This window comes from Coturnix japonica, chromosome Z, assembly GCF_054131305.1.
Source record: "Coturnix japonica strain WE chromosome Z, WE-NBRP24, whole genome shotgun sequence".
NCBI classification, from domain to species: domain Eukaryota; kingdom Metazoa; phylum Chordata; class Aves; order Galliformes; family Phasianidae; genus Coturnix; species Coturnix japonica.
In genome coordinates, this window is record NC_140702.1 from 54,845,000 (window position 1) to 54,869,738 (window position 24,739).

Genomic DNA, 24,739 nt, shown 5'->3' on the forward strand with positions numbered 1-24,739 from the left:
CATTGCTTTCTGCAACTTGGGTGATGTGGCTAGAGTCTTTACTACTGAAGTCTGATGCAATGCAATGCCATTCAAAAGTCCAGTAGACAAGGGCAAAGGCAGCTGCCTGGTATTTCCCTGCTGCATAGTATAGAGAGGAATAAAGATTTGGGAAAACAGTCCTCGGAAGAGTTATTGCATATCCAGAGCTGTAGAGAATGGGGAGGGGGTGGTTGGCTTCCTCTTGTACTCAAAAAGCCAAACCTAAGGGGCATTTTTAAGGAGGGCTGTAAGAAAAATTAAACTTGACCAGTTGAACACAACCTGTACATCAACAGTGCTTTTCTTCTGCTGAGCAGGGGTAGAGAGGTGACAGTGAAGCACGCCCAGGTCTCTCCTGCCCTACTGAGAGTGGGTTGGCTATTGGGAGGCATTATTAATTAATTACAAGCTGGCAGATGCCCCTTTAAGGTCTGCTCTGCTCTCCAGCGGCTGTAGCTGGAGGCTTAGAAGGGATAGGGTTGGCTTTATTTGTACATCTTAGCGCTGGGTTAAGCGAAGGGGGGTGGTTTCCAACGCCCAGAGGTCTTTGGTGGCTTAGGTGGGAGGAAAGTTGTGCGTAGCGCTGGTGGGGGGAGAAGTAAAATTCCTCTTGATGTGAAGGAAAAAAAAAAAACAAAAACTTAAAGACTGAATAACAAACAGGAAATGCCTAACTCGGCTGCGAGGCGGACGGGAGGCGCAGAGCGCTGAACTCCACTCGCAGCACAGCCACTGCCGGGCGTGCCGGTTGCAAGATCGCTCCCGTCGATCGCTCCTACCACGGCCCCGGGCTCCCGGCCCCAGGCTCGCAGGAGCCCAGGCATGGCTGCCTCCTACTGGATGCTGACAGGTGAGAAAAGCCCCTCTATTACTTTGAAAACCCTGGTCCGGACAGTAGTCCTCCTTTCTTCGGGAGGGGGAAGAAAATATGGGGTTTTGGCACTCCAGAGATCGAGCTCCCCCTGCTCCCCGTCCTTCGGTTTTTCCCTGCCTTCCTACCCCGGGAATGCTCTGCTTCATCCAGCCCTCCTGCAGGACTTCGTGAGGTACTACTTCGGGCTTTTTCTCTGGGAACTTTGATTCCTAAAACAATCATGCAGACATGTGGGGAAAAGTGCTGCTAGATGAAGATGAATGGGTGTGAAGAAATAGTGTAATTGGCACTGCCTTGGTAAAAGAAATGCACCCTGAAACTTGTTCTATTTTATTTTATTTTGTTATTTTTTTGAGTAGCTTTTCTGTTTTCCTCCGATTAAATTCAAAGATATCATGTGTGGTAAAGGGGAAGGAGAGGAAACAGTTAACTGTCCAGTTAACTTGAGGAAAAATGAGTTCATCCGGAACTGAAATATGTAATATCGCCTTTTAGGGTTTCATTTATTGTTAAGGATTTACTTTCTTTTTTAGTAAAACAAGTATGACAAGAAAGGATTCTTCCCCTCCTCCCCACCCCCCAGTAATTATGTCTGTAGTAATGCTTTGGAACTGAAATCAGGGAAATCAAAGGAGTGGGAAACAGTCTAAGGCAATACTGGGACTCATGTGCATACAAACTTTGACACAGAACTCCCCAGCAGCTCTTGAGCTAGCAACTAGAACACAGTGAACCTGAGTCAGTACAGAGGAAGAAATCCATTTCATAAGAATAATCAAAATGCAGGCAGCAGCAAGTGGGGAAAAGGCAAGACAAGGTTTTTTTCCTCTTTACTGTGCTTATTGTGCAAGAAATAACTGGTATGTGAACATGTGGGAAACTGAATGTCGTTCTGCACTGTGCGATATTTAGCTCTCGTTCATAGATGTCATTACTAGTACTACAAAACAATATTCACCAAAGTATGTTTGTCATTCTTTAAAGAGGTCTGCTTTATTCACTAGCAACAATTTAGTGTGCCACTTCTTTTTCAGATTTTCAAAGTTGCCTCTGGTAGTACCAATAGATAATTTACAAGTAAAGATTAAAAAAAAAAGAGGTGCATTGTCAGATGGGAGTTCAACTCAAGGATGGGTCCTGTCCAAAGCTGTTAGAAGCTGTTGTGAAAGGGAATACACTTATAAAAAAGGAGAAGGCATTACAGGTATGAGGAACAGGATTCAAAGTGTCTCAGGTAAATAAGAGAGAACATCATATATAAATGAAACAATGTCAGAGAAATGTGGACAAGGAGATTATAGTAGAATAATAAGAAATACAAATTAATTACATGTTATTTCTTAGAAGGGGAAAAATAAAGCAAATGATATCATAGAATCATTGAATGATCTGACTTGGAAGGAACATTTAAGATTACCTAGTACCAACTGCCTGCTATAGGCAGGGACACCTCCCACTACACCAGGTTGCTCAAAGCCCCATCCAGCCTGGCCTTGAATGCTTTCAGGGAGGGGGCATCCACAGCCTTGCCTGTTTCTGTGTCTCACCACCTTCACAATAAAGAATTTCTTCCTAATATCTACCCTCTTACAGTTTAAAGCCATTTTTCCGTCCTGTTACTACCTACCCTTTTAAATGGCCCTCCCCAGCTTTCCTGTGGGCCCTTTCCTGGTACTTGAAAGCCACTATAAGGTCTCCTTGGAGCCTTCTCTTTTCTAGGCTGAAGAGTCCAGCTCTCTAAGCCTGTCCTCACAGGGGAGGTGCGCCAGGCTGCTGATCATCATTCCTATGGTCTTCCTATGGACCTGTTCCAATAACTTGAGGTCTTGCTTGTGCTGGGGGCTCCAGAGCTGGACACAGCGCTCTAAGTGAGGTCCCACGAGAACAGAGGATATAGAAGGGCAGAATCACCTCCCTCAATCTGCTGATCATATTTCTCCTGATACAATCCAGGGTATGGTTGGCTTTCTGAGTTACAAGCACACACTGCTGGCTTATGTTTAGTCTTTCATCAGCCAACACCCCAAATCCTTCTCCTCAGAGCTGCTCTCAAGCCATTCTCTGTCCAACCTGTACCTGTGTTTGGCATTGCCCCAACTTAGGTGCAGGACCTTGCACTTGGCCTTGTTTCAGCTTCATGAGTTTGGTATGGGCCCACATCTAAAGCCTGTCGAGATCCCTCTGGATGGCACTCTTTCCCTCATGTGTGTGAACTGCACCACTCAGCTCGGTGTTGTCTACAAACTTGTTGAGGGTGCACCCAATTCCACTGTCCATGTCACCTACAAAGATGACAAATAACACAACTTTGAACTTCGATCCTTGAGGTACGTCACTCGTCACAGGTCTCCACTTGGGCACTAAGCCATTGACAACAATTCACTGAAAGCCAACATCCAAGCCAATTCCTTTTGCATCCACTAGTAGCCAAAACCATGCTAGAATAAAGGAAAAGTATAAAAGTGTATGTTTGTGTATTCATACTGACTTTGTTGTTAGTTAACTCAGTATTGCCCAGTGCTCTAAAAAACCAGAGGAAAAGGAAGTCAGAGAAATGAAAATAAACAGGCACAAGCCTGACCTGGATGAGAAGAAAGACAGAAACCTCAGCAAGTATGATGATGATGTGGAGCTAGGAGGAGTGGCTAACACACCAGAAGGTTATGTTGCCATTCAGCAAGAGCTGGACAGGCTAGAAAGTTGGGTGGAGATGAACTTTACAAGGTTCAACAAGGGGAAGTTCTCTACCTGGGGTGGCATAATGGTGCGTATCTGAACAAGTTTCAGGACAACCTGCTGGAAAGGAACTCTATAGAGAAGGACTTGGGAATCCTGGTAGACAACAGCTTGACCATGAGCTAGCAATGCGTCCTTGTGGCCAATAAGGCCAATGGCATCCCTAGGGTATTTAAAAGAGCATGGTCAGCATGGTGAGGTAGTTTTCCACCCCGTCCCACCTCCCCCTACTCTGCCCTTATGATGCTACATGTGGAATACTGTGTCTAGATCTGAGCTTCAAAAAAGACAAAAAACTTACAGAAAGAGTCAAATGAAGGGCCGCAAAAATGATCAGGGGCCTGGAGTAACTCCACCCTTACATGGATAGGATGTGAAACCTGGGACTGTTGAGAGTGGAAAAGACTGATGGGAAATGTGATTAATCCTTATAGAGTAGAGAGTGAGTGTCAAGCAGGTAGTGCCAGGCTCTTTCCAGTGGTGCTCAGTGGCAGGACCTGGGGCAGTGGGCACAAACTGGAACACAGGAAGTTCCATACAAACATGAGGAAAAACTTGTTTATTTTGGTCATTATACTTGGTCATTAAAACACTGGAACCGGCTGCCCAGAGAGACTGTGACATCTCTTTCTCTGAAGATATTCAAAACCCACCTGGGCTCTTTCCTACGTACAGAATCTGCTTTAGCATGGAACTGGAGTAAGTGATCACCAGAGGTCCCTTCCAGTCCCTATAGTTCTGTGATAAGAATTGAGGAAATGCAATCAATGAAGAAAGACTGAACAAATTAGGCTCATTTATGCAGGAGAGAGAAAAGGACAAGCTGCTGAGTGTTTCAAATCTATGTTTTTTGTAGAGTACTACTATATAAGAATATTTTTCCAAATGTCAGTGTTTCTTTTCTTTTGTGAGAGCAGTCACTCTATAAACCAACATATCCAATATATAAAAACTAATATAAAGCTTTTATGCAGTTGGTTTTCTATGTCCAACATACAACAAGGTAACCTATTGGGTTAAAAAACCAATTAATTAATTTATTAAAAAATAAATAAATAAGGGAACATTCAGAAGAATTTTAGCACTCATCAGGTATTGACAGAATTGCTAAAGTAGGCTACTTAAAAAACACCTCCATAATCTCCTTCACTGCAAGTACTGTTGAAGTTGGACTAACACTTGTCAGGGTTGATTAAGGTTTTTTTCACCGGGCTTCAGTGTATGTGGTTTCAGTAGGGAACTGCTGCAATTTCCATGAGCTCTGATCAAAAGAAGATGAAGGAAGAAGCCTAGCCAAAGGAGTTCCATTACTTTTGATACTTCTTCAGTTATGCTTATCTTGCTATCTGCTCACTGGTGATAATCATGTTGTTGGTATTAAGTAAGAGGACTATGCTTGCCTTTCTTATTCAAAAGACCAGTACACAACTGTAGAACTTCATTTCCACAGAAAAGGAAGGAGTCCTAAAACTGCATAAGCAGGACATTGTATGAGGGAAAAGAACGAAAACTGATTTTTACCAGTTTTACTCTCTACATTCATCTTCATTTGCTCTTACAGTAGCATCCATAAATCCCTCAGCAGAGTTTCCCCTGAACTGGATAACCTTTGTCACTTTTTCTTTTTGTCCTTTTGACTTTAATGTTTTTGCATGATTCTGCCTATAATGAAAAGTGGTGGGGGCAGGTGGTAAATTGGGCTGGGTGGCATAGGAACATTGTGTGTCATTGACTAAAATACTTCTTCATAAGGTAGATGATCAAAACTTGAAGATACAGGACTGTGTGTCTCAAATGTTTTCAGTGCCTTATAATACCTGTAAAAGTATTTGCTTGCCACCATTCTTGTTTCGCATTGCACTCAGAAAGGCAGTTAAAATGGATGACAAATTGCTGCAATTACTAGTATGCGTTATTGCTTTTTTAAAGTGATAAACAGAAAGAACTCGGACATGACATCAAGACTTAGCTTTTTACCAAGACTGGAAAAACACCATAAAATTTAAAACTTGACTCCAGGGAGGTTAACTTCATAGCTCTCTGTAATATGAACAAGATTAGTATGCACTTTAAAACCTAGTTATATGTTATTAAACTTTTGGAGATGTTGTTTTTCTTCTGCTGCTTTTTCTCTAGTACTCAAACAAATAACAGTATTCAGTAATTACTTTTCACCAGAGTAGGCAAAGCATATTCATTTAATAAATGTTTTCCTTTCTGAGTGACAATGGGCTTGCTCATTTTGGAGAGCACCATTTAAGTTTATAGTTGCTACTAAATACTTGTGGAACATTGTTTCCAACTGTATAAAATCACATCATTTGTTTGAGAAGGTAGTTCAGCTCATCTCAAAATGCCTCTACAGCAAAAAATCAATATGCTGAGAGGTAACTTTATTGTCTGTTTATTGGTTTGGTTGTTACTTTTATGCAGCATTTGTGCTTGACAATAAGTCACCTGCTACCATGATCTGAACACTTACTTTTTATAGGTACTAAGTTCCAACTTACAAACTCTGAAATGTGTGGCATTTCTAAGGATGTAAGGATGCTAGAGAAAATTAAATGAGAACCAACAAGTGGAAAAAAGTTTGTAAAAACAAGGCGGCAAAGGAAGAAAAATAAATACCAATGTGGAATGCTAGTATACATTATAGATATTTTTACTGAAAGAATTGCATGAGGTCTACCCTTGCTTTTTCCTAACTACAAAGAATGTAAATAAAACTCACCATAAGTATAGCATTTACAGAGACAAATGAAATGAATTCCTGAGGAGAAGCTAAATGCAGTCTCCACCTAAGCCACAAAATGTTAATACAAATTATGTGTATGCACAAGCCCAAATTAAACAAATAGTTATGTGTGTGCTTATGTTTTATTCCCTTGGGTGGTCCAGTTTCCTTCTGTGAAAGTACTCATGCTAACAGTTCGGCATGTGTACTCATAGGAAGAGAGTCTGAGGTCTCATAAATAAATCCTGTTATGTAATATCTGATAAAGTTGTTTTTACATCAGCATCAAGATTAGAAACACTGAATACATGTCACCGGGCCAGATATGAGTTCAGTGTCCTGTTCTAATTAGTGACCAGTGCCAGACACTTTAGGGAAATTCATATTATTCACATGAATTTCACCACAATAGGAGATATCACTTGCTAACACAAATCTTGTATTTCATTAAATCCTTCAGTCAAATTATTTTCCTTGTTAGAAACATTTTCTTAAGAAACTACAGGAAACCATAAAGTTCTTCTTAACCAAGGGGAAGGCAGCAAGTTTAAAACTGTCAAGAGGATATTTCTTGCTTTTCAGTTATGGCTGAGGTATATCAAAACTCACTTTATTTGCTCCAGTTGCCCTGATAAACTTAGAAAGCAAAGTAACTTCTCTCTTTTATGAAGTATTTTCACTTTCCAATCTCTTTGTCATACAAACACATCCTTTTAGTCTCCATCCTTCTCAGTTTCCCCTCATTTTTAACAAATCTGCAACATTCCTTCTGAAAACAGCATTCAGCATCACGACACTATTTCAAAATTGTCAGAATTCCAAAATTGTCAGAATTTGCACGACTGTATCACCAGTTTTTATATTATTTCTGGTTTGTTAAATTCATCCAAGATGCAAACTGAGTTGTCAACATCAGAACACGGAGCTTTTTATACTGCATGTCTGATGGTTCTCAGAGCTGTCTCATTCTGACCACAAACAGGAGATTCAGGAAGGAGCTCAAGTTTTTGGGTGTGTTTGAGTACAACTGAAGGTAGGCTGTATTAAAAAAATATTAGTAACAGTTTAACCAAAACCTTTAAGCTGTTTTTAAGAGTAAAGTCAAACTAACAGTCACGGCTTAGTGTTACTTTGGACTCGTTTTCATTGTGGTCTGTAAATACCATCTCTCTAGTCACCTCTTTCATGCCCTAGCACGTTAGATATCATAGCCTGTTCGATGTGATTCTGAAGTATCACAGAATTCACTTATCTCAGCAAGGAAATCTGCTATTTAGCTGTACTTTTCTCATCTCCTTTATCTGTATCCATGACTTTCCATACCTACATGCGTGTGGAACTTAGTGCAACTACCCCCACTCTCGCTTCAGCTTTTCCACCACAGAACAGAGGCTCCGCCGTACGCATGCGCCAGCTCCTAATGGCTGAGTTGGCGGCGTGTGGAGGGCGTTGCGCATGCGTGCCGTGCGGAAGGGCTGCCGGCCGCTGCTGGCTCCCCGTCGGACGGGTTCGGTGCATGCGCCTGGGGAGGAGGCTGTGAGGCGGAGGGGCGGCTGAGCGGCCTACAGGAGCCTACAGGAGCCTACAGGAGTCGGGTTCCCGGAGCTCTGGTTTCGCGGCCGGGCCGCGTCTCGTCCGCGGTCGGGGATCGGCCCCTGGCTGATCGGCCGGCAGTACGTTCCGCTTGGCCCCGCCGCCACCAGGGCTCACGGGGTGAGTAGACAGGCTGGGCCGCTGCTGAAGAGAAGGTGGGGACGGCGCCGGCAGGATGAAGCTGGTCAGGAAGGACCTGGAGAAGGATAATGCGGGACAGGTGACGCTGATCCCCGAGGAGCCCGAGGACATGTGGCACACCTACAACCTGCTGCAGGTGGGTGACAGCCTGCGGGCCTCCACCATTCGCAAAGTGCAGACCGAGTCGTCCACGGGCAGCGTGGGCAGCAACCGCATCCGCACCACCCTTACCCTCTGCGTGGAGGCCATCGATTTCGACACGCAGGCCTGCCAGCTGCGGGTCAAAGGCACCAACATCCAGGAGAATGAGTACGTCAAGATGGGGGCCTACCACACCATCGAGCTGGAGCCCAACCGGCAGTTCACGCTGGCAAAGAAACAGTGGGACAGTGTGGTGCTGGAGCGCATCGAGCAAGCCTGTGACCCGGCATGGAGCGCTGATGTGGCAGCCGTGGTCATGCAGGAGGGGTTGGCTCATGTCTGCCTGGTTACCCCCAGCATGACACTCACTCGTGCCAAGGTGGAAGTGAATATCCCTCGCAAACGGAAAGGAAACTGCAGCCAGCATGACCGGGCCCTAGAGAGGTTTTATGAACAGGTGGTGCAGGCCATACAGCGGCACATCAACTTTGAGGTGGTGAAGTGTGTACTGGTGGCCAGCCCAGGCTTTGTTCGAGAGCAGTTCTGTGATTACATGTTCCAGCAGGCAGTTAAAACTGACAACAAGCTTTTACTGGAGAACAGATCCAAGTTTTTACAGGTAAGGGGATACATTGTTTTTTACAAAGTTTAAAAAGTGGATTAAGAGGTGCCTTCCATGTTAATAGAAAAGAAATACAAGGAGGATGGGGAAATAATACCATTACTGGAGAAATTAACTTTCTACTACAGCTTCATAGGGGATGCTGTAATAGAAAGGCATATTCTCATGCCTCTCAAGTTATAAAGTAGTTAGGCAACACTCGGGGATTTTTCTTTCCTTGGATAATTTGGCATGAAGTAGAGAAAATATTGGCTTTAAATAACTATTTAATGTACTATTAAAAGTGAAATATTAATTGAAAAGCAGTTCAATTGTAGTGTTAAACAGCCATGCTATATAATATGTACGTTTAGTAGCAGCTTTCTGAAGGTTTTAATAGAGGAAGGGAAGTGGTATAGTTTAGTTAATGTTGCTGCTAGTTATAGATTGTGTAGACCATAACAGTTCTTCTTATTCTTGATTCTAATAATTGGTTGGGGTTTTTTATTGTTTATGTTTGTCTGTTCATTTTTGCCTTCCATTGAAATAGGCAAAGACAAATTGAAAAGTAAGTTTTCCTTTTCATAAGGATGCTTTTGTCACTTTAGAATTGTTGCAGGCCTAATCTGTGCTTTCAGAATGGAGACGGTCCAATTCTTAGTGGTCATAAAATTTGGTAGTCTTAAATTACACTAAGAAGCCTGCTCTTGCATATACAGGAAAATGATAATGTGTGAAAGCAAGCATAGAAATATGCAGTTAGACTAGACTTAATGCTTTTGTGCTGTATGACTTCAATCATAAAGGGTCATATTCTTCTTGTATGTTGTAAAATAAAGAGGGTTAAGTTTTCTTAAGTTTTCTTAGTAGCTTGAGATGCTTCTGCCTTTGGTGCTGTTAATAACAGCTTGTTTTTTTAGGGTTGTTTCTAAAGAAAATAATTTTTTTAATAAGCTTAAAATATAGTTTGTAGATTTAGGTTGAGGTTTGTATTGTAGGAGAAGTTAAGGAGGAAGAGTTAAGAAAAGACTTGAAGGAAGAGATAAATTGATTATTATCAAGGTAAATATGTATTGTGGAAGCTATTTGTGATTGGCTAATCAAGACAATTGTACTTTGTATTAAAGAAGGAATCTCTGATTTTGTTTACTCCAGGTACATTCATCATCAGGACATAAGTACGCACTGAAGGAGGCACTTTGTGACCCAGCTGTAACTAGCCGTCTCTCTGACACTAAGGCTGCTGGTGAGGTCAAAGCCTTAGATGACTTCTACAAAATGTTGCAGCATGAGCCTGACCGAGCTTTTTATGGCCTAAAACATGTGGAAAAGGCCAATGAAGCCATGGCCATTGATACTTTGTTGATCAGTGATGAGCTTTTCCGGCACCAAGATGTGGCTACACGTGCCCGATACGTTAAATTGGTAGATAGTGTACGGGAGAACATGGGCACAGTGCGCATTTTCTCCAGCCTTCATGTATCTGGTGAGCAGCTTGGCCAGCTGACAGGGGTAGCAGCCATCCTGCGCTTCCCTGTTGCTGAGCTCTCCGACCAGGAGGATGAATCTAGCTCTGAAGAAGATTGACAACAGTGGCTTCATTTCACAGTATCCCTTCCAAGTGACATCAAAATGACATGAATGGAATGCTGAGATTTAGAGCTGACTGGTTTTGCAAGTTACACCCTGGACCTCCAGCAGTACCAGAAACAGTTCTCAGTCCCTGAAGCTGCTTATTCTTTATGCTTATTCTATATGCTAAGGCAGATTGTCAGCTTAATGTTCTGTAATGTGTACAAAAAGCTAATAAAATAAGCAGAAAACTATGTCAGACTCTTTATTTTTGCTCAAATGTTTGAAAACAGTATTACAGATAGAAAATCCTCCATGCAAGACAGCCAAACTATACTTGGTCTTCTTAGGTACTCATTTACTATGCCTTAAAAAGAAGGGTTGAGAAATGGGGTCATCTATTAGAGGCTTTCTGTGAAATGTTTGAAACAATCTTTCAGAAACTTGACTCCTTAGAGTAACAGTTTTCTCTCTAATGTGACAGTAGATGCCTGACAGATTGTGAAGCTTAGTGCGTCTGTTTCAGTTGTCTTTCCAAATGCTCTTTGGGAAATTGTGGATTTGGGGGGTGGGGGAAAGAAGATGGGATGGGTGACAAGGTATGTGTCTTGCCAATGACTGTTCTGATGAATTAGCATGGAAACTATTTCAGTTCTTAGGAGCCATATGAATATATGAGTAAGGTTTATAAAACAAAGTGCCTAGTTTTCATTTGAATTTTTTTGACAACAAACAATAGAAGTGATTCAATAATCTGGTGTCTGTTACCTGTTTAAGAACATGCATTACAATATGGAGATAAAAGTTACAGACATAAATAGAATTTTAAGACAGTGACCACAGTAAAAGTAAAACCACTTCTCCCATTATTTGATTTGTTCAATGAAAGCCACGTTTTTATTTTTTCACATGAACAATGGGATATTGGGCTATTTTTAGCTACTGCTATCCATGTTATTAACTTTCTAAAAGACTTAGTTGTCCAAAGTATGGAAGGGTGGGATTTCTTGTTTTATAAGCATTTTTATAGTAAAATAAATATACATGCACTCTGTAGACAACTGCATCCTGTTTCAGGAAACAGTCTAATGGCTTAGTTTTGAAAGTAGGCTATATTCAGTAGTGCAGATGCTTAACCTGGCACAGTTCCAGAGATGTTAGTATCTTTTAAAATTAAAAGTATTTTAAATAGCTGGAAGGTCTATATTGACAAAGATTTTTGTTTAACAAACACTTTAAGGTCTGCGTCTAGATAACACTTAGTAGATGCATGTTATCTGCAGATATTATTTTCCTGCTCTTTTAGCACTTACTCAAGTCTTTTCTTTTGAACTAAATATGCACGAAAACCAGCCCACAATGTGTAAATTATTGTTGTTTTTTAACACCGTAATTTATTAATTTCAGCACTATCCCAGGTTGATTTTATATTGTGTTGAGACATAAATTTTTGAGCTAGTAGCTTGCTTTATCTTCCAGTTTTTTGATTTTCAAAATAGGTGATTACACATTGCAGAACTTTTAATACTGTGTTTGCTGGTAAGAAGACTTTAAAGTATATCATGAAATTGTCTTGATAATGAACATATTTATTTACTTCATAGAGTATTTTTTAGAAACTAGCTGGGATCAGGCCCCAATTTATTAATTTTGTAACCTTTGGCATTTTTGTCCAGTTATACCAATTTTGGGCATTGCTTGTTGGATAAAGTCTGTTAGTCCTAGTTATTAAGTTAAATAAAAGATAAATGTTTTTAAAAATTACACCCCACTTAATAGTATTTGGCCCAGGGAGCTCTCATGCATTCACCACTGCACACTCTTTGAGCTGAGAACTGGATACACATGAGCTTGTGACTATTTTCTTATTGTCCTAATCATAACAGCCAGGTAGTGCTTCAGCTCAATATGTGATGTAACTTCATTAAAGCTTTAATGTACATGTAATAATCTGAGGTAACTTTCATCATTTTATATTATTTTTGCAAATATTAAGTACCCCCGAATGTAAAAAAACTTTCCCTTTCAAAATTTCTTAATTTATCTTCTCAGCTGCGGACACTTCTTTGCATTTATCTATGAAAGTGTATTATAGCCACTTTCTCTGACTTATGTATAAGTTAAGCTTCTTTAATTGATGTATGGGTGCTGTGTCATCCATCCAGAAAATGTGCTGTTTTATAAAGATAAGGTGGGATCGTGGTGGAATTTTGTGTGTTTGATTTTTTTTTATAGGGTTTTGGTTGTTTTTGTTTTGTCTTGGCAGATCACATTTCTTATTTTACAGAACAAAAGATGTTCCGAAGATGTTCACTGTTGTTCTATCTGAAGCCATATCTGTCCAATGTGTGGTCTATTTCTTCTACAGATCATCAAAGAAAGCAGTTTTAGTGACATGAAACAACAATTAGAGGGTCAGCAAATAGGAATCTTTGTTATAACTCAGAATTTGATTTCCTTCATGTTGTATCATAAAGAAAGGAAGGAATTTCTTCAGAAATCTACTTTCTTTTTAAATACAGCAAAACTTCAGACTTGATATTTTTTCTTGATCTCTGATGTTTTTATGTTTCCCTTTTTCAAGATACAGTTAAAATTTTTATTTTGGAATGGCGGTATTAATGCTGAGCTAGGTGCTGTTGAGGTGGCTCGGATGGATGACTATTAACATTTCTTCTGCCATAAATTGTGCTAATGTGGAGAATGGCAGAGCTGTGGGTGTTCTGTTCCATCTCAGTTCCTGTAAAATGCCTGCAAGTTATTAAAAAGCTAAATGTTAGGATAAGTGCTTCAGTGCTGTTGGGATTTAGGATTTTTCTGTTTGCTTTAAGATGATAGGTATAAAAGAGAAATGAAGTTGTTGCAGTAGTTGATTATGCTGTGTCTTTGGTATTCTTTTAACAGCCACATTTAGAGGATTTAGAAACCACTGTGTTAAAGTTTATTCTAGGAGAATATTTTACAAGCTTATTATACTCCTAGTTTAGAGTTAAGAAAATGCCTACCCTTTTAGATCTTGTGGTTTTTGTTACAGTTCTTAATTCAGACTCTGACATGGGTCAAGCCTGGGCTTTTTCAGCAGAGGAAAGAGTAAACATTGGCTGTGTAGCTTCTTGTGACAGTTGCCCTAAGAATTGCTTAATAAGCATAATACTTAGTCTTACCGCATTTTTTATACTTGACTAATGCAGGGCATTGACTTTGATTTGTGAATAACTGCTGTGATCCAGAATACAAAGTTTAGAGTATATTCTCTGTAAGCTTATGAACTTGGAATTAGAAATGCAGAATAGTTTTTGTCAAAAGTTGTCATGTTTTAACCAAAAATGGAGCGTGAGGAAAAGTTCTCTGAAACGATACTTGATTGTTTTCTGAAAATAATCAGTGTCTTCTGGGAAATGCAACATGAAGCAGGACTTTTAAATGCTGCCAGCTTTTGTCAGGCTTTGCTGCAGCAGTCTCTAATTTATTGCCTTCTGTTTGTGAAATGCTGTATTCATAGCTAATGTAATTACTTTCATATTGCTTTATTAGTTACTCAGAGTCAAATTAGAGATGAACAGGAATTCTCTGGCAAAGTAGCTTTTCCATTAGAGAATATTAATTGTTTGAAGCCAGTCCTTTTTTTCAGGAATGAGCATACCAGACTTTATGGAAGCTTTTTTTCCCCTGGTCCTAAATGCAATTCCTAATCAAAGACAAGCCTAGAATAGTGAGGAAAGAGTCTAAGGGTTAAGGAGTAATACAGAACCGAAGGTATGAACTTAAGATTCTTTTCTGATAAGTTGTTGGTCTAGGCTAAAAGTGCTTCCTCTTTTGTAAACATCTCTGGGAAGCTCTGTTCCATATGTTGAAGCAGTGTTACACACTTACTCAGGTGCTGAATCTCTTGGCATGTAGGGGATGATAGGAAGGAAAACTGATTTAAAGCTGGGACTGTAGCTGCATAACATGCTACAACCAGAGTCTCTGTGATTCAGAAAATAGTCCTGAATAAAGTTTGTTTTTCCAATAAAAGAAAAAAAAATAAATAAAAAAAATTTAGCTATCTCACGGCAGTCAAACAAATCTTGCTTTTGAAGACAATTCCTCATAAAGCTTTGTAACAAATCCTTAGTTTTCTAAGCACAAGTGATTGAAGTTGTCTTTTTACTTATAAGACTTCAAAAGAAGGATTGAAACACTGGCAGTGTATGAAGGCAGGTAGCTGTATGTGTGAAAATGTGGTATCCTCAAAGAATGTACTATCTTGATGATCTTTGAGGTCCCTTCCAACCCAAGCCATTCTGTGAGTCTATCTCCATGACAAAGATAATGTCTTAGCTTATAGTTGTGTTTTGTAGCTAATACTGACTTAACCACAAAGGCTTGAACCTTATCTTCAGATCTCAAAATTACAGTTACAGTTGCTAGGTAACAAGTGCTGCATTTAAGATGTCTGATGGTTGTTTATCAACTGCTCACAAACTTTTCCTTTACAATCTTCTGAAGTTCTGAAACTTGCAACAGGTTCTGCTGAAGATAATTACCTTTTTTGTTGACCTGAGCATTCAGCCTGGTGACTTCAAGTATTTAATGCTGGTATAAGTGTTCAGATTTGTGTGTATGAAAAATTGATTATTGTTTGTCATTTGTCTTACTCAAATAGCTGCTGTGAAACCACTTCTGTCCCTTCTGTAAAGATGAGTATTTTATCCATGTATAATTTTTTCCTCTCCTGAATCAAAATTGCTGTACTGCTATGGGGTAGGTAAGAGGCGAAGAGCTTATGCAGATATATATCTATTTACTGTTACTAGGAGAACAACTGCTATCTGACAGAAATGCCAGACCTGGGGGCAGCAGCAGCTGTCTTTGCTCTCAGCTGGTACTTCAGGGCAGTGGTAGTAAAAGGCAGAAAAGGAGCAGCTGCATGATGAGGGAGTATTCCCAAATACCAGCGCAGTGAGAAGAATGAAAAGTTACAGTATAACAGAAGTGTGAGATGCTGTGTTGGGTAAGGTTCTTCATCCTTGAGAACAGCAGCAGTGGATGTTAGAAACATCTGTATTTTCTTCCAACTGAATTATTCTATTCTAAGACTAAGTTAATATGGTCAATCTTGTATCCAAGGGAGAAGAGCCTTGAGCCTGGGACTAGGAATTGTGATACTGAGAGCTCAAGAGAACTTGTTCATCCTTTCATTATCTACTCAGTACAATTTCTGATGGGATGGCTGGAGAAATGTCACATATGGAGTGACAAGTACAAAAGCAGTATTTCTTGTTTTGTGAAAGACAAAGGCATTCAGCATGGTCTGTAGTCAAAAGTCAGAAAAGTTACTATATTGAAAGGTGTTTTTATTGAGTATTTCTACTTATGCTTCAATGGAAACATTGTGTTTTATTAACCAGACCATTACATTATGTCGACTAAATTGCAAGACTTTGTGCTTTTTCACTTATATCTCAGACATTAGTTATTACAAATATAATAATATGCAATCACTTATTTGCCTAGTCAAGTGTAAAAACCTCTCGATTAAGAGATTTATGGTTGCTTAAGCAATTGCAAGCTGTCTACATGTTTCATGCAAATCTATTTGCGTGATCCTGTATTATTTCTATTTTGACACAAAAATCCCATTAAGAGTTCAGAAATGACAAAATAAATGTTGATTAGTGTATACTGGCAACTATAAGTCCAACCTTTCCTAACTGTAAAGATATGCTGTAGACCAAATAGGTTGTAAAGAAAGCTCTCTCTTACTGCGATTTTTAGCTGCAGTTCGTTCTACTCCCGCTAGGGTCTAGCTTTAATGTTTTTTTGAAGGGACACAAACCTTCCTCTTAAAATCTCTGAATGGCTAATTCCAAATTTTCTTGATTTATTTCTTGACCAGTAAAAAAAGAACATTTGCAGTAAAAAGAGCTAGCATTAATTCTGTGACGCTTTCAGCTGGCTTGCTAATGAAATCCCTACACCAGTAACACAGCAAAATGTACTGCATTCTACAGACTGTATTAATCTTTAAAAATAGCAGAAATTATTTATGAGACACTTATTATGCATCAAGTATTCACAATGTTGATACTCAATTTTATAAATCCATGGCAGTTTTTGTGGCCATTTCTTCACTGGAAAGTAATTTATGATCATGGGTGGTTGGACTTAAGTACTACTGTGGGTCATTTGCTTGGATTTCTCAGTTAAAATTAAAAATCTATGGTAACATTGGTTTATATTCTTAAAACTACTCAGTGCAAGGGAAGATTTCTTACTTAGCTAGGATAAGTAAACATACTGGCTTTGGTTTATCTTCCCTTTCACCAATGAGCAGTAGTAAGGTTTGAACCAAAAAAATCTTGACTAGGATATTTAACTTAGTAAAAGTGTTTTCTTCATTGGGCTGTCATAGCATCAACCTGTGCAGGTTGAATGGAGTTTAGAGTTATAAAAATTGTCTTGTTTTTCATTTTGCTACTGCAACTCATAGTTAGCTGCCCTTGATACAGCAACATTGTCTGAAAAAAATGATGTGAAAGTCCTTTTGCTAAGGACTCTTAAGAGTTTTCAGTTCTCTGCTGAAGTAAATATTTTGAACAGGGTAAAATGGAATTATTATCTTTAAGCAGTCATAATATAGGAAACTGGAGCAACATAGTAGTTCCCTCTGCTAGAAAATGATGCAAGTGAAGAAAATGAGTGTGCTAGGTATTCCAGTGAAAATTATCACAGGTGGCTTATTATCAGAAATATAAGAAAGGTGTTCTCTACCACTTCACAGTAGTTTGCAAGTACTTTTCTTTTAATAGTACACATCTGAAATTTACTCTGAAGTATTTCCCCACCTGGATGGTGGATTCATAAGAAACTTATAAATACAGATAATTACATTTGTCATTTACATTTGAATACTAACAGTTAGTAATTTACTCCAACTTTATGTTGTTGACCAGTAAATCATACTCACTGCTTTGTCTTTCCTTGATCCTATAGTAAACTGTATATTAGTATGATGAATTATGAAAGATAATGAGCATGTTGCAGTTAAGTCATCACTCTATCAAAATGAACCATTTTTGGGTGGAGAATAGACATAATGCTAGCAGTTGAACACACATGAACATCTCTGCCTCAGAATTTCTGGTATGTATCTAAGGTCTTTCATGTGAGCTTCAGCTCTGATGTGTTGTAAAGCAATTCTCTGGTTCAAAAATGTATGCTGATAATTGACCATAACCATAACCATTTCTTGAAGCAGTTGTTGTACAGTCTGGCTATATCTTCAGATTGAGTCATAAGTACAATGTTGTAAGCATAATCTGTTACTTGAAGTGATTTTTGTGATATCATAAGTTATAAAAGATATTGGAGCTCCTTGTTTGAGTTGAAAAATTGAGTTTGCTTCCTCCTGCCAAACATGTTATAAATGTTAATATTGTTAGAAATCTGGAAAGAATATTTAGAAATATTTAGAAAATATTTAGCATGATAATAGTAATAAGGCTCTGGGTACTCAAAAGCTCTATACTTGTATGAAAGAAAGTGAAATATTCTTACTGAATCTACTTGGGTTTTTAATTAGCATAACAGAAAAAAAAAGAAGTCTGGAAATAAGCCTATTAGAAGTTCAGTTAACAATATGAAGACAGGTGAAAAATCACTCAGGATTTTACTTTTGCTAAAGATTTTAGCATGTGTTTCCTGGATCAACAGCTGTACCTGACTTCTCGTGCTGGTCTCTGTAAGGCTACACAGCTTTCTTATACGAAGCAGGACATCAGCTGGCAAAACTAAGGTCTAGCATAAATAGATATATAGGAAAGTCAAAGAAAATCAATTGAAACATCACATTTGATCCTTCCTATCAATCTAGAGAAATTTTGCACTGAAGAAAATGTGCAGATTCTGAGTAGTTTTAGAGAGTGTTGTGCAGAACATGTTCTTGTGTTTTTTTGGTTGGTTTTTTTTTTTTAGTATAAGAAATCCTTGTTTATTCAGTTATATTTTTTGCACAAAATTAATATTTTGCTTGTGTTTAAACTTCTGATTTTCATTCCAGAAAATAACATGCATGACCTTTTAACCGTGCTTTTGTCTGAAATTTGAACTGCTTGCAAATGACTATAAATAGCATTAATCTTAAAAGTTCAGTAGATAGGTAGTTGGAAGTTAAGAAGCAGATGTGGTGGGAAGAAATGGTCTTTGACAACAAAAAAGAATGTGGCTAGAGGCAGACACACGAACTTTAGTTTCTTGAACACTGTTAAGTATTATTGGAAGATGAATATCCAAAAGCCTGTATACTAGTAGCTGACCTCACATTTTTTTTGTAAGTGACTGCATATTTCTAAGACTTTTTCTCCCTTCTGTGAGAAACTGTAAAATGCTAAGAAATGTTCCAGTGAGAGGCATGATTTTAAAGGTTCCACGCTTTGGACAAAATGGTTTTATTCTGATGGCTGCTGAGCGGAGCAGATATTCTTGGTTTCTACTGTTGTATGCACTCAAGTTTTAACTGTTGCATTGAGTTACTCATCTGGGATCACGTTACAAAGCTTCGATTCATTACATTTTCAGGCTTGACACCACAATTTAAAGCTATTTTCCAGTACAAGTTATTCGGTATGAAAGCTGGCAGAGGAAGCTTTATTTAATGAGTTTGAAATTTGGCTTTGAAAAGCTCATGGCTACTGAACCTGGAACCATTTATGAACATGCATTTCTTTGTCTTTTCTTTTTTTTTTTATATTTATCTACATTTAATGATAAGTCCTTTTTTAATAATATGGGCTTACTCCAGAAAGTAAGTCCTTTGCTTTTCAAAGGTTAAAGATTAAAGAAAAGGCCGGAGGCAAAATTAAACAAAGGTTTCTTTGTAGCCTTGAAAAATAAAAAGCTCTGTTTAAGCTCCACTGAAAAATTTCCAGAAGTTAAACTTTTCTCCATTCTATTCTTCTTAATCTACAGCTTTATTTGAAATACAATGATAGTTAGTCAGCCAGAACTGAATGCAGTACAGGCTTCTGCCACAGCCTCTGTAGCCTTCAGCATTAAGGCCAAAGCACTTTGGCCTTCCAGATCACAGATGATGATTGTACCACATAGACTTTTATTCCACTTGGGATGTCAGTGACTGAATCCCTATTTCATAAGTTGTATATAGTGCTGCAGTGACATTATTACACATAAAGTAAAATGTAAAATGTGAGGATTCTCCTCCAGTGCACCTGCATATAATCTGCTTTTGTATACTAGAGCCATCATATTGCAAACGTGTGTGTATATTTATTTATTTATTTATATTTGCTAACAAATGCATGTTTAATCCTCTCTTTCTAACAGTCAGGAGTAGTCTAATTGTGAAGAATTATATTATTTTCAATTGTTTTCATATTACGTTTTCATGGGAGGCCAAGGCAATTCCCAGTCCTGCTTCCCTGGCTAATTGGCATGCATCCCAGCAACTTCCATCTAGGCTGCTCTCTCCATATGCTTTATCAGAGTACTGTAGAGACAGGTAGACTTGTGAACTATTAGCATAAAATACTGTAATGGGGCAGTCAGTTGTTGCCTTATAAGTTTGGTCATCCTTCCTATTGTCACCTAGGTTTCATAACAGTTTTATCAAACATATTGCTCCACATTGCAGTCTTATATTGCTTGTAGATCTTTAAAATACCATTCTGATATCATTACAAGACACCAAAGCAGTATTTTCCTTTTTTCTGCTGTTGTTGTTGTTGTTGTATGTTTTTGTAAGAGAAGTCCATAAGATATTTCAGTGTTATTTTAATTTTCGTCTTAAACTTCTCATTTATTGAAGGGTGGATGCAGACTGCTCCTCTCTTACAGACTTTCCTTTTTTGGACTTTCCCACTATCTTCCAGTTGTGCATCTTTCCCATGATATTTCTACTTTTTCTTCCATGGCTGCATTCAGACTTGCTTTATTTAAAGCTCTCCTAGAAAATTACAGAGGAATGAACAAGGGCATTTGAAATGCTATAGCAGGAAATGCTTGACTACCTGAGTGACTCTGGCCACATTCTGATGTAGAGAAGTGGTGTGCAACCAACATGGTAAGCCCTGTTGACTGTAGTGTACAAGCTTGTCCTTTCCAAGAAAAACCTCTGATTATAGATGGTGCAATTTTTATTAGCTGCAGACAATACAAAGTCAAAATGCCCAAACTGAAGCTGGTCTCTTCTCTTGGGTTGGTTAGTTTCCATGGCGTCATCTAGTGTGGATGATTTGTGGTAATGTGTTTTTTTTAGCAGTCAAGAGCCAGGTGTTAAGGTTTGCACTGCCATTCTGGTTATGTTTACTTTCATCTATTCTGAGAAAATATGGGTGCCTATTCTGCAGTCGTCTGCAGATGTTAGAGGTCCAGGCAGTAGACAAACAGACGAGTGCCGGGAAAATCTATTTTAAGCATTTTTGTCTAGTTTAACAGAACAACCAGGCAGACAGCATGAAAGTCTGGTTAAAACTTCTGTTAAGTAAAACAGAAGGAAGGAAAAAACTTATTAGTGGCTACTGGACAAGTATGAGCTACTACTCTAGGTTTGCAGTACTTTATTACAATAATATTTGGCTTGTTGTCTTGGTGACTGTGTGTTAACCTTTCGTGCATAGGTACAGACTGTACTCAACTATGAATACCATGTGCTCTAGCAAGTGTACGTACTCTGTTCAAATTAGCAGTGAGATGGTCCCTGTCTCGGTTCTTCTGCAGTGCCTCATTTGTTATAAAATGAGAACATAAAGCTTAAACTTCAGTTTTATCCTTTGATAAACATTTATGTTGCGCGTTTGTGGTCTGTACTTTGACCTGCCATTTAGTCATTCTATTAACACGTCACAGAATCGTTCAGAATCTTAATTTGCGTACACTGATTATGACTATGTATGTAGCCAAGTACGATATGTCTCAAAAACATGCAGGTTTGGTTTTGTTGTTTTGTTTGGTTTTTTTTTCTCCTTCCATGTAGCTTTCAAGACTCTCTCCAACTTCACTGTAGTTTTGTTTTTCCACTGCTTCTGCCAGTACTCTTTTCACTTTTACAACACCAATTTTCTTGAATCAGGTGAGAGTGCATAAAACCTAGAGGGAAATTACAAACCTGGAAGAATACACGCTAAATATTGTTATATGAGTATTTGCATTATGTAATACTTATAAAGCATCATTTTCACAGTCTCAATTTCAGTTTTGTAGAGCTGTGAATTGCCAGTTTCTTACAACATTATACTAAAAAATGAAAAAAACCTTGAAAACCATTGAAATGAAGTTGTTCTTAGTTGGCAGTGTAACACCGATCACTTCAAACTCTACCCTTCAGTTTGCCATCTGTGCACTTTCACTATTATTCAATACACTCGTGATATATTATGATGAACATGAAAGCCACAGGAGGTTGCGTAGTGTGTTTGTATAGGAAGATAGCCCACACAATACATGCACAAAATCAAACTTCAGAACATCTGATTTCTAGCTAAACTGAAGTTGGAAGTTGAGGAAAATGGTAGCCTTACTGGGTCAAATCAGGTCTTTAGGGTAGCATTTTATCTTCAAGTGTAAATGCAAGTTGATACACAGAAAGAAAAGATAGCTGTTCCTCCTTTGTGTTCTTCCAGCCTTTTAATATTTCTACAGTTTTTGAACCAGATGCACTTCCTATATGGTTTGTGAATTATAGTTTGATCTTCCATTAACCTAGTTATCCACTGAATATATACCGTTTAGCATACAAAACACAGTTTGTCATTGAGGTCTACAGGCCGGTTCCCTACTCATTGGAGTTTTCTCCTTTTTATTTCTGACCAGTCTGACCCCTCCTAGCTACTTTTAATTTTTCTAACTCTACATCTTATATATTCTACATATTATTAGTATTTCTAGTTCTCAATTGACCTCTCTGAGAATTAGGAGACTTTGGGGAATGAGTAGCAAATAGTTGACGTTTTCTTCTTGTCTTCTACTTTGTTTAGCATTTCACATTTTCAGTCCTTGTTATATTGGAATATAGAAAAAGGAATATATGCTCTTTAAAATTAAAAATGTTGAGCGGACCACATCTCAGACTCAGAAAACTTCAGGGACCGTATGTATATCGAATACATTGCAAAAGTCACGGTAGTTTTCTGAGTTGTATAGTTGTGAAGAAACTCCTCTGTCAGCAGAATGAAGGGAAGGTATGTGAAGGGATAAAAAGTGATTCTATTTATTCTCAAAACACTATTAAAAATATTTAATAATTCACTATTTTTTAAAGGGATATTTTATTGATTTAGTTACATTTTGATTACCAAGAGAGAGGGAGGAAAATTTCCCTTGCACATAAGGAGAAACAGCAGCATTTTTTTAACTATACTTTAATGGTTAGAGAAGACAGAAGATGTGTGAGTTACTTTTCTTGCAATTTTTTTTTCCCATTAGACTGTCAGCCATTAATTTTTTTCTTAATGCTTATAATTAATCTTTTCATAAGAATAAAAGTAAGATTTGTTTTAGTGTGTTCCCTGTTTTGTATTTCCTGGCTCTAAGTGAAGGAAATAAAACTGAAATAACACAGAATAAACTTTTCCTTTTTTTGCTGTCCAGTGAAACCGGAAATACCTACTAAGTGATAAATAGTCTTTTGTGATATTTTACTGCATTAAGCAGGAAATAAAATGCTGAGAGAGACAGATTAGTATTCACCATTTGGGAACTTAATTATAGTAACAAGCATTCTGTGAGAACATCATCATCTCAGTAATGAGTAACAGAAGTATTTCAGTAACTGGACATTATTAGGATGGTTTGACATGCAGAAAGCATTATGGAGTTTGATATTTTTAATTAACTATTAAATTTCAGCAGATGATTGTGACATGCCTATTTCAGATGAAATCTCTGTATAACTGTGTTCAACTAATCTTAATGCTCTATAAATCTAAGTTTTGATTCTTCTGTAATAAAGGCGTCACTGCAGATGAATTAATGATTTGAAATTGACTTCAGCATAACAAGGATGGAAGAAATCACTGCTAGAATTTAAGAATATAGAAAAGTGAAAAAGCCTTATTTTTATGTACATGTGGGAATGTTGACTAGTAATTCAGTAATTTTGACTTTCCAAAATAATATATAGGTTTTGGCTGCAGAAGTCTGTCTCTAAATATATATCTCTGTATGTATGTGTGAGAAAGTACATTCTAAGTCTCTTAGTAGCTATGGTAAACATGCTTAAAATGCCATTTTCAACCCTCAGTAACCAAACCCTGTTATCTTAAAGTCTTGGTTTTCATGCATATAGCTACTTTTATTTTATTTTATTTTATTTTTTTTTCCCTTAAGCTCTCTTTCACCTCATCAGCGCATCCAATGTTGATGTGAAAAATGCAATGACCTTCAGTGGGTCTCTTGAAGACATGTTTGGATACACTGTTCAACAGTATGAAAATGAGGAAGGAAAATGGTAAGCTGCTTTTCTTAAGTTTAAACCTCAAATTATCAGATATTGAGTGACTCAAGTTTTATAGTCTGGTTTCTCGTTAAGCCCAGTATTTAATCAGGATCTCTTTCTGTCAGTCTTAGATTTCTTAATGTGATGAACCATCATAAAGAAGCATTCAGAGTTTCTGATAGGACTGGAGAGAAAGCTTATCTGTCAAAATGTTTAGCTATACAATTCTTAGCTTCTCTTGGGATGCCTAATTGTGTCTCTCAGTTGGTAATATATTGTCATTTGGGACATCTTCACCTACCATTTCCTTATCATAACTCTCCCAAATTATAAATTTGATTTTGGTGTGCTTATTGTTATTATTACTTGTCAGTCTTTTGATAAGCAGCTTATGCTCTTCCCTCATAAGAACTAACATTACAAGAAAATCATGGGATTGGAGGACTGAAATAGCAATTGAATGGTGAAAGGTTTGGGAACCCTGAGGTCTGCATTGTTGTTAGCTGATATCTCTGTTTTTCCACAAGCTTTGCCAGCAATCTGACATTCTTGATAAACCCCAGGGACTCCTGCTGGCAGCTTGGGACGAAGGACATGTGGCTGTTTGACAGCCAGGCCACTCTGATCCACAGTGCCTCTGTGGTTCCTTTCTTCAGGCATCAGGCCTGCTTGGTTCTTAGAGTCTGCCCAGCATGGGAAGTGCTCACTAAAACGGAATCACAAAGCCTACTTTTGAAAGTGCTAGTTCTGCACTGTCTTTGTTGCAGAATGTTTAAATACCCATCTGTATTCAGAAAATGAAATATAAATAGCAACCTTTTTTTGAGCTAATTTAGACCTTTAGGAAATGGTGTTCATTCTGGGAGCAGGTATTTTATGCAGTAAGTAATA

At 38.2% G+C, this 24,739-nt stretch overlaps 2 protein-coding genes across 3 annotated transcripts in view; both read left to right on the plus strand.

Moving 5' to 3' along the window:
- Nucleotides 1-502: 502 nt before the first annotated feature.
- ITGA1 (integrin subunit alpha 1) overlaps nucleotides 503-24,739 on the plus strand; it is a 70,371-nt gene continuing 46,134 nt past the window's right edge. For both annotated transcript variants that reach the window (XR_014939397.1, XM_015848696.3), the window contains exons 1-2: nucleotides 503-871; nucleotides 23,740-23,860. Coding sequence is in view for 1 of the 2 variants with exons in the window: in XM_015848696.3 (XP_015704182.1) it covers nucleotides 844-871; nucleotides 23,740-23,860 (149 nt within the window). In the remaining variant the exon portion in view is untranslated. The remainder of the gene's footprint in view (nucleotides 872-23,739; nucleotides 23,861-24,739) is intronic.
- PELO (pelota mRNA surveillance and ribosome rescue factor) lies at nucleotides 7,867-10,667 on the plus strand. The gene is made up of 2 exons (XM_015848697.3): nucleotides 7,867-8,859; nucleotides 9,997-10,667. Exons 1-2 carry the CDS (start codon nucleotides 8,134-8,136, stop codon nucleotides 10,426-10,428), a joined length of 1,158 nt encoding a protein of 385 aa, XP_015704183.1. The 5' UTR covers nucleotides 7,867-8,133; the 3' UTR covers nucleotides 10,429-10,667.

Bases quoted from the DNA above. Each gene is read 5' to 3' on its own strand.
- PELO (XM_015848697.3), top strand. From the start codon at position 8,134: ATGAAGCTGGTCAGGAAGGACCTGGAGAAGGATAATGCGGGACAGGTG. The intron at 8,860-9,996 runs GTAAGGGGATAC...TGTTTACTCCAG, and splicing joins ACAGATCCAAGTTTTTACAG to GTACATTCATCATCAGGACA.